At 28.0% G+C, this 11,119-nt stretch overlaps 1 protein-coding gene across 1 annotated transcript; it reads right to left on the reverse strand.

Annotated features, from left to right (window-relative positions):
- Positions 1-3,830: 3,830 nt before the first annotated feature.
- On the reverse strand, positions 3,831-5,543 carry LOC110629592 (aspartic proteinase nepenthesin-1). Its single transcript, XM_021776626.2, has one exon. The coding sequence runs from the start codon at positions 5,458-5,460 to the stop codon at positions 4,057-4,059; it is 1,404 nt and encodes a 467-aa protein (XP_021632318.1). The 5' UTR covers positions 5,461-5,543; the 3' UTR covers positions 3,831-4,056.
- Positions 5,544-11,119: the final 5,576 nt, after the last annotated feature.

Genomic DNA, 11,119 nt, shown 5'->3' on the forward strand with positions numbered 1-11,119 from the left:
CTTTCCATTTATTTTTTGCAGTTAAAATGTGAAAATATTTTTATTGCCCCTTTCTAAATTAAAAATATTAAAGAGTTAGAATTCCACCCATTTTTTCTCGTCTATTAAAATTTAAACAGCTTGATCTTTCATTTTTCATTTGAAAAAAAAAAATACTCTCTAATAACTTTTGTCCAAACTATAACATTCAATTAATTTTTAATATTTTTATTCATAAATTTTCATTCATTAAAATATTTCAGTACTTTATAACTTTAAAACTCCCAAAAATAGCTTTTTCATTCAATTTTTAGAAAAGACTTACAACTTTGACTATTTTAAGTAGTATCAAATAATTTTAAATAAATTGTAGGCTTTTAAAAAAAGTATTTTAGAAATAAAATTGTATTTTCAAAAGTTTGTCTACCCACTAGTTTTGAACTAACGGATGAAAGTAATGCGGCTATAAAAGTACTATAGTTTTGGATGGATTAAATATAGAGGAATTGAGGATTTAATTTTAAAATACAAATATTGATTTACTAATTACGCTAAAATCTAAAGATTAAAGTGTAATTTATTCAAAATGAAATGTTTCACCCATATTGGTAGGGATTGAAGTATTCATGAGCATATTTTTAGGTATTTAAAATGTTTATTTTCCCTTTAACTCATTGATTAACAATAATATTATATAGAGTAATTAAATATTTAATTTTAAAAAATATAAAAATTAATTTATTAATTATATTAAAATTTAAGGACTAAAATATAATTTACTTTTTTAATATCTAGTATTTATGTACAAGAAAGAAAAGAGAATTAAGATTCATTGAACTTAAGAAAACGTATCTCTCTTAAATTATAAGTCTTAATCCGTTCTTGATTGGTTTAATGCAACACCTTTTCTCAAAGTTCTTATTGATTCCAGAAAGAGGAATGATGAAATTTGGAAGATTTCTGAAATTCATTTGATTGGATTGAGAGAAATTTGTGAAGTTCCATATCCAATTGATTGAAGAGGTGATATTTGGGAGGTGCTCACATACCTAAGCATTCGTTGGACAAATGTGGAGAAGGTTAAAGTGTCCTTACATGTAGTTTCTAAAACTTTTTATATATTATTATATTTCATGATTTATTCATTTATTCCAAAAATAAAAATATATCTCAAGTAATATGCTCATGCTCTAAATATAATGTCCAATACAATACAAACGCATAAAAAAGATTTCAAAGTTAAGAATTTACACTTCAATAAATTAGGCCTTTTATGGGAATAAAATTCACCGCTCAACATGCAAAAGTTGCTATTAAAACATATCAATGTCGAAAGTGAAAATTGGTTCGTCGTAGAAAATGCAATGCTAAAGGATTCAATGGCGACTTGTTCTGTCGCTGCAAAATACTTCCTTTTGTGGTGAAAATGTGAAGCGCCATACTAAATCTAATATTTTATGATACTGGCTTTTCCTTAATAATATTGAACAACTTTAGTGGCAATGTCTTCAATCGACATAATATATCCTTTTGTGATAAAAATGTACAGTGCCACAATAAAATGTAATATTTTTGTGGTGTTTGATTTTCCCAACTAGCTAAACGGAAGAAAATCCTAGCTTATAGTGAAAAGAGAGCTTTCTAGATTGATTCAAAAAAAAAAAAAAAAAAAAAGAGAGCTTTCTAGATCTGTAGCCAATAGTAGAAGGCTGCCTGAAAGAAGTCAAGTGTCACCAAAAACCAAGGTGATGAATCAATTGAAGCAGTAACAAACCAAAGTAGGAGAGAGAATCATGGATTAAGAAGCTAAAAACAAGAAGCACAACCATGCTTCACCAAAGCCAAAGAAGAAGATGAAGAGAAGAGCTCGCTAGTCATCATTTCGATTAAAGATACATAAGCTTCCCAAGATTAAAGATAAAAGTAGGATCTTTACACTCTCAAAAATAAAGTTGAGCACTTAGCTACTGAAGCACCAATGTCGAAGGGGTAGAGGTTTTAGAGATTGTAGCAACAACTTATAGGAGACTCATTTCTTTTAATGGATGCAAATAAGCCAGCCGATTTGAAGATGAAGAACCACATGTAGTAGAAACAATATGCTATAAAGTTTTAATTTTAAGTTTCCCTCTAATTATTTTTTAGAATATTTGAATCTCAAAACGTACACTCATTTTAATACATATTTATTTATAAAATCAAAAATCAATTATTATTAATTTTATAAAATTTATTTAATAATATACTTATTAAATTTGAATCAGATCTAATTCACCCAAAAACTAGTTTAAGAGGAGGAGTGAATCCCTTTCCACAACTAAATTTGGATTTAGCCGGATTGAATCTCAAACTCTTATTCCTCCGACTTCATTGATTCACTGACCGTGGAAAAAGGAAAATTGTTGGATCACCAACATGAAGAATGAAATCTTTTGCCTTGTGATAGTTGGGGACTTTCCGTGACCCATTGACTGAATACTATTTCTCAATTAAGATGCTCTGCTAAAACACGAGCCTAGTTTATCTATATCTTTCTCTGAACATAAGCCTAAGGTTGTCTATAATTTGTAGGATTATTGGCCAACAACTGATTTACACATTCCGAAAGTATATCAAAATTATTTTATAGATGATAATATTTACTTTAATAGAATAGTTATTTTGCAACAAAAATAATTTAACATATAAAAAATATTTTTTGCATAAAATATTTTTAAGAAAAATATTATTTAGAAAATATTTATTTTATATTTTTATTAATTAATTTTTTTAAGCGTTTCAAACATTAATATATCTTTAAAAAATAGTTTGCTTCAAACAAGCATAATGTGCTTTTCTTTATTGCGTTTACTAGAAATATGATATAATTGTAAATTTATATTTGTCGACTTGGGTGGTTGATCAAACTTGCATGAAGTCATGATATTCAATTTCAATTTAGGAGATGACACGTATTTAACTACTTTATAGTTTTCTTTTTATATTTTTTATAATAAATTATTGTACAATTTTAAAATATTTTAATACTGAATTTTATTTAAATTTTATTACATAATTATTGTAAACAATTATACATTTGTTGTATTATATATGTTAATTCAAATGTCTATTATAAATCTGTATAATTTATAGTGATCAAAATAAAATTATATTATAATTGATTATTCTATATAAAAAATTTATAATACGGATGGTATTTATAAAAGTCATTTCAATTTTTAAATCAGTGGATTAAAAAAAGAATGAATATAAAAAATTACTTAAAATTTAAAAATAATTTCATAAACATGCATACTTCGGTTTCTACTATCATTAATTTTTTATATTATAAAAAAATAGAGTTAATTATAATATTTTTTAAAAATTTAATTAGTGCCGGCTAATTGATAAAGAATCTTACTAGTTAATTAATCGAAAATTCTGTGATTACAAGCGTAATGAAAATCTGCTGAATTGTATCTAATAATAATAACTTTATGTAAAAACTCGATCAGAGAGTGAATTTTGATGAAAAAATGGATGCCACGGTGTTTGAATAATCAAATTTTTATTACGTGACTCTATTTTATAATAATAATTTATAATTTATTTTGTTTACGTCACAAATTTGAATTACTGATGAAATATATGTTGCTAGATTGAAATTGTCAATGCAATACTTGTATTGCCAATTTATTATCGCCAAAAGTTTTGGTTAATGTAAACATTAATGTTTTTATATATGAATTTGTTTATAAATTTTATTTTTTTAAATTAAAAATTAAGTAATAAAAAATAAATTATTTTATTAAAAATATTTTTTATAGAGAATATTTTTTAAATACAAATTATTTTCCACAGATACACTTAACTTATATTCATAAAAAATGACATTATTTCCTTTTTTTAAAAATTTATTTTAGTTACATAAATGTATCACACGTTAAGCAAGAAGGGGAATATATACATAAAGAAAATTGATTTTATGAAAACGAAACGAGTTTTTTTTTTTTTTTGGTTGGTAAATGAAAATGTATATCATCTAACCAATAATGTGGAAAGCACAGAAGTAAAATCGCCAAAGCTGATCACAGAAACTCACAACTGATCGCATTTGGTAGGAAGGAAAGATAAGGTTTCCTTATCAAGATCATGGAGAACCAACATATTCTGCTGTTGAACATTTCCCAAAATAGACATTCCATTTGAACTCCCCATCGCCAAACAAATTACTCCTACACTTGAATCAGCGATCATATAATTCTCCCCTGGCAATTCTAAGTCGGCGTCTTTGAAATGGAATACAAACTTAGGCACCTCTACTTCACTTGAATCTGACGGTAAGGTGAAGCAAAGTTCAAGCCCTGTAGCACCTGAGTTGTCCACTGACAGCCCCATCTGAGATGTGAACTCTTTTTTCACCAAATCAAAAGCGCTCTCTTCTAGATAGGTTATTGTAGTCCCAGAGTCTATAATTATGCCACCACTACCATCTTCTTGAAGTTTAAAAGTTGATTTCTTGATAGCCAAGCGTTTGCCACCAACCGATATACCTTCAAGAGAAAGATAATAAAAAGATGGCTGCAATGGATTTTGGATTAAAGGGGTTGTTTTGATTGCATTAGAATTGCCACTCACGCTTGCTAGAGATCCCATCAAAAGTGTACTAGCTTCTGTGTCGTCAATCGATGTTAAGCAATAAGAGAATTTGGCTTCTTTGAGCTGAGATACTAGTGATAAGGGTCCGCGCCCCAGCCCCACTAGGCCTGAACCTTGGGTAAACCCATCTCCCTCGTTGTCTTCTCCACACCCAAAACCAACGTTAGGAACAGAAACATTGCCAAACGTGAAGGTTTCAGTTGCCAGAATCCCTTGCGTGGAAGAATAATCACCATAGGCATAGAGATACTCGCAGCCATCGCTGCATGAGGACTGAGGCAGTGCTTTACATAGTTGACTTGAGCATGATAGCTTGGAGAAAGAAGATGACTTTGTGGGGTCGAAAATGGGGTTAGGTTGATTGTAACACTGAGTGCAAGGCTTACACTGTGTCCATATTAAATCACTGCCGGTATCCAGGATTGCAGAGTAGGTTTCTGCTGGCGTTCCAATCGCTAACTTCATCAAGAATTCACCATTCCCTGGAAAGACTGGAGCGTCAATTTGCGAATTCGAACCAGCTGCTAGGACCATTGCTTTGAACCTTTGCAACCTGTGACTCGCACGCTTAATCCCGTGTTGGATATGTTCAAACTTGGTTAAGTTTTTATCAGAATCGACATGTTTGAGCATAACTCGGAACCCATTTTTGACCTCTGGTGGGTGGTCTAAAACTCGCCTAGACGTAGAAAATGCAGGAGAAAAAAACAATGAAAATATTACTAATGCTACTATCATGGCCCAAGAGAAAGGGAACTTGGAAGCCATGAGGGTAGCAGAGAAAAGGCAGCGTAGGATGCACGGTGAGACTTTAAAAAGATGGCAGTAAGAAAATATGATCATGCATGATAGAATTTGGAATCTGCAAAAAATTTAGAGGGATATATGTGAGGAAAAGGAGAGAGTTGCTAGGAATGATAAGATCGAGGAGGGTGAAGAGGGTTTGAAGTGCAAACTAAGAAATTCTAACGGTGGTTGAAACATCATCTCTTTGAGCAACCTATTGGCCAGGTCTCGCGTGGTAGGTGAGAAGATCCAATATATATATACATATATATATCTTTCTAGAATACGTGTTTTTTTTTTATTTCCAAATATTTTATTGACAGTTGAAATATATAATTATATTTTTATTAATAAAAATATTTATTTATTTATTTTAATATGAATTAAAAATTTATTAATTCGATTAATTTATATTCGTATCGATAGATCTATCAAAAGCAAATCGCTCCTACTCAAGTTTTTAAAAGCGTTTCATATCTAAAATTCAAATTAAAAGAGAAAGTAGCCAAGCCATATCATATAAAAATATATTTATTTATTTATTTAATAACATTTAATTAGATAAAAATAGGTTAGCAATGATTTTTTTTTAAAAAAAATTAGTTGTAATTTTTTATGTGAATTAATTTTATATTTACATATGTAATTAAAAATAAAATGTGCAAGAAATTAAAGCTTTACTATCGTATAAGTCTGTTAGTAATATAAAAATAGAATAGGGATGAGGAGACTGAGATATGAACAGGGAAGAAGCGGAGCAAGTGGAGAAGAAGCCGATGGTTTTTAATTTCATCAAATAAAAGGAAAAGAGAAACGTTAAGATCCTCTTTTTGAATTTTAATTTTTCTTAAATTATATATTGATATTTTATTTTTAATACTTAAAATATAAAAATAATATTAAAAAATTTAATATTTTAAATTATTAGAAAATATTTGGGTCTATTTTTACAGCTACATAGACGATGCAATTTTTTTTTATTCGTACAATTAATTTGAACTATAATTTTAAATTTGAGATTTATTGACGATTTTAGTAGAAATAAATTAATATCTTACCATAAAAGAAATCTAATTTTTTAAACTCAGAATAACACGATTATCTGGTATTCAAATAGCTTGAGTTTGATTTTATTTACACATACATGCTCCATATGTGCAAGTGTAAAAATGTATTTATTGACTCTAGATGGTTATATATGAAAGTAGGTGCTTACTTCTGGTGTGATTTTCTACTTTACTAAATAAAAGATAAAGTCTTGAAAAAATTACTATTTAATTTTTATAATATGAAAAAATTCACTAATTAATTTCGTAGTTTTAAAAATGCATTAAAACGTTTTTGACATTATAAAAAATTGACTAGTTAGATCTTCTATTAATTTTAGTCATTAAATATTTTACTGTTTAATTTCTATAGTTTTGAATAACTTATTAGTTAATTTCTCAAGTTTTTAAAAAATTTATTAATTAGTTCCTCCGTATTATGAATGTTTTAAACTTTTTTGTAACATTTAATGGTTAAAATTAACAGAAAAACTAATTAATAGACTTTTTAAAACGTCAATAATATTTTAATATATTTTTTAAAATTAAATTATCAACTAGTGAGTTTCATCGAAATATAGAGATTAAATAGTAATTTTTTCTAAATAGTTATTATTTCATTAATTTTAGCCGTTAAGCATTTTATTATGAAATTTTTATGGTTTTGAAAAACCTATTAGTTATCCCTCAAATTTTTAAAAAGACTAGTAATTAGTTTCTGCACATAATAAGTATTTTAGATTTTTTTCAATACTTAACGGTTAAAGTTGATGGATAGACTAACTAGTAAACTTTTTAAAACATTAAAAATATTTAGATATACTTTTCAAAATTAATGAATTTTTTTATTAATTTATGGTAACTAAGTAATAATTTTTTTCTAAAATCTTTTTATTATTTAACATTTCTGGATAAATTCTCGGCAAAAACAATCTTTTCATAATTGAGTCTTATTAATAAAAAATTAGAATGAATATAAACGTAACATGACATAAGTAGTAACATTTAACATAAGCAGGCAGTGGGTTTCGTCTCAGCTCCTTTTTCCACTTGTTTAAACTATATATTCTTATAATATTACTATAGATTTTTGGATTTTTCTCATCGTTGGAATCGCCACTCGATGACAATTGTTCAAAAAAGTGATAAGAGACATGGATGATGGTTTTATCCCTAGCAGAATTCCACTGCTCTTAATAATTTTAGATATATATGCCCTACAACCATATTTTTCTCATCGTTGGAGTTCTGTACATATGACATATGTAATATCTAGACAGACATGTGATTGTTATAGTGATAAGTAGGTCGAACATATTTTAGGGATATAAATTATAAAAACCAATACTATTGTTTATTGCTCAATACTATAAGAAATAAAAATATAACTATGATTTTTCGTTAATAAACAATCGATAATTTATGATTTATATTTTAAATGGTCGGTAAATTCTCGATAATTTACTATAACAATCACTTTTTCGATAACTTGATAAATTTTATTGTTGCTTTTTTGTTTTTTTAAAGTTCTAGGGTGCATAACTCTAACAAAATCATCGTATACTAATATTCGTTTATTATGGAATCTCATTTCAATTTACAATCACGATAATGTCACTCTAAATCATATAATTAATACATAATTTTAATTCTTTATTTGCATAACTTATATTAAAAAAAAAACCTTTTTTTCTCTGATTAAGTCCAATTATCATAACAAAAAACTTTAAATATTAAGAATAATTAATTTAAATCATAAGATTCCACATTTTTGCTTAGGTTAACGGATTTTTGTTCACAGACCCCTATTCTTATATATAACTAACTTGAACCAGTATTCATCATATAACTATATATACTATACAAGTATGAAAGTGGTATCAAAATCAAACCATTATATATGACGTACGTGTTATCTTAGATCATATGTATTATTATTTTCGGTCTAAATAGTATCTTTCTCAAACAGTGAATGGTACCATTTAGGAGGCGAGGATATCTTTTCTATATATGAATAGTATTACCGAAGAGATTAAAATTTAAAAATTAAAATTAATATGAGTTTGATCAGTGAGTATAAAATTTAGAATAAAAATCGAATTATGAACTTATTGGATATTTTCTAAAAAGGTGAATAGTAATTTAAAAGGATAAATTTTGGTTTTAGTCAAAATTGGAAGAGAGGTAAATATTTTTAATAAAAGTAAGTTTAGAATAAATATGGAAATAGTAAAAAAGATAATTTTAAGTGTAATTAAAAGATTAAATAAAATATGTGGTAAAAGTAGAATTTTAAAGAATTTAAAGGAGGAATTTACCTTAGCCCTTAGATTTCAGCGTACCCAAATTCATTCAATATCTTCATTTCCTTTAAAAGAGATAAAAGAAGTGGGGAACTATTCATCATCTTGATGCTATATAAGAGTGGCCCTAAGTAAGCAATAAGCTGTCATCATAAGACTGGGTCACGTGATAAGGATTTGACAAATCAATACGCGGTCCTACCTATAGAAAGGAAGGTCTAAATGACCATGGTGTTCGAAACCAAAAGAAAAGGAGACTCAGGCGCTTCAGAACAAGTCGGCCTCAGGTTAAACAAAACTCACCCTCTTAACTTCAGGGCGAGACTCTAGAAAAAAATTACCGTTAACTGTTACAAGCCAGCAGATCCCTTTTACGCCTTTCATTACGGAATTTTCGACTAATTAACCGGCCGCATCATCGCTGGATTATCAGAAAATGTCATATTTATTTTCACCTTTCTACAGTATAAAAGGAGAACAATCATAGAGGCAGACGTGAGCTATTCTCTAACATAATGACTCTCAAGTTCTATCTTCACCCTATCCATCAGTATATTTATACTGACTTGAGTGTCGGAGTGACTGTCGTAGGCATTCACCACCTCACATTCTTTATCTTGTAGGTTCTAGCTAATCATAACACAGCTCCTTTCCGGCCACGTCATCATTTTATTTTCAGTAACATCACATCTCCCTTTCTATCTAAAGATGTCGAACCTTACTCCTTTAATTTCCCCGCACCATAGCACTTGTAAACAAAAGCCCAAGACCTCCAAACACTTTTATTAGTGAGAAAGAGGAGATCATAGACATTAATTAGGAGTCCTCAAAGAGAGAAGAGATGGGTGAATAGTGTTTCTAGAGAAAAATTTTGGATAAGTTAAATTTTAGGTGCGAAAATCATATTTCTTCGTTTATATTAGCATTTTTATGTTGAATTTGAGTTAAAACTTATTTTCTTTATAGCAAAATTGAAGAGCAAGCCAACATAGGAGTGTTCGAAGCTCTAAAAAAAGGAGAAAGGAAAAGTTTAAGGATATTCGGAGATCTTTTATGTAAAAGAAATCACACTTTTTAGGTTGATGCCTTATTTCCTCGAATTTTTATCTAATTTTTTTTATTGAATATAAATTAGCTTTTTGACTAATTGTATAAAATTAGGTTAACTGAGTAAAATTACATGGTAATTAAACCTTTTGAAGATTGTGTAAATTGTTAAATAGATGAAATAAGATTTGGGTGAAAAATCCTAAAGTTGGTTAAATGCCCTTGTTTGATTTTTGATGGTCTTTTCATTCTATTTGATTAAATTCTCTTGGAATTGATTAGTTCATTTGCATTTATTGTTCTGAAGTAAAAAGCATGGAAGATGGAAATGATTTTCTTGCTCAACCGAAATTTTCATTGGATCGCAAACATTTATAAACTTGTTTTCTTCTCTGTGATTTTCTAAGAATTTTGGTTACAAGGACCAAAAGATATATATTTTTTTTTGTTGTGATAAAAAATTAAAAAAATGCAAAAAGATAATTATTAAGAAAATGCAAAATTTCTGATTTGTCTTCGCTAAAGAGAAATTTTAGGATAACTTGAAAATTTCAAAGACCCTTTTAGAAATTTCCAAAACAATGAAAGGAAATTTTTTTTATAAGAAAAATTATTATTTAATTCATGTGTTATGAAAAAATCCACTAATTAGTATTTTGATTTTGAAAAATATATTAAAATATATATGATATTTTAAAAAATTTACTAGTTAGTATTTTTGTTAATTCTGTTATTATAATCTAATGAATTTTTTAACAGCGGAACCAAATGATGTGGCAGAAATTGAGTTGTGTTGTAATTGGTCAATCTGCAAGAAAGGGAATGTGAGGTAGGGGTGAGCAGTATTCGGTTCAAACCGAAAAAACCGACCGAACCGAATCGATTTAAAAATTTGGTTTGATTTTTTATACATTTCGGTTCGGTTCAGTTTTTAATTTCAGAAATTTCGGTTATTTCGGTTCGGTTCGGTTTTGATCAGAAAAAAACCGAAAAAACCAAACCGAACCGATTACTGATAATAATATGTTTTTTCAATAATATAGAGAAATTAAATCATATTAATATTAAAATATTTTAATTAAATTTTAAAATATTAAAAATAAAGTGTAAAAAATAAAAAAATTATTAAAAATCGAAACCGATCAAACCGAACCGAATCGAACCGAATCAGACCGATTCGGTTCGATTCGGTTTCTGACCAAAATTGATTCCGTTCGGTTTTCATAAACACTAAAATTTTAGTTTTTAATTTATTCGATTCGGTTCGGTTTTGAACCGAACCGACCAAATGCTCACCCCTAATGTAAGGTGGTGGACATA

Source organism: Manihot esculenta, chromosome 13, assembly GCF_001659605.2.
Source record: "Manihot esculenta cultivar AM560-2 chromosome 13, M.esculenta_v8, whole genome shotgun sequence".
NCBI lineage: Eukaryota > Viridiplantae > Streptophyta > Magnoliopsida > Malpighiales > Euphorbiaceae > Manihot > Manihot esculenta.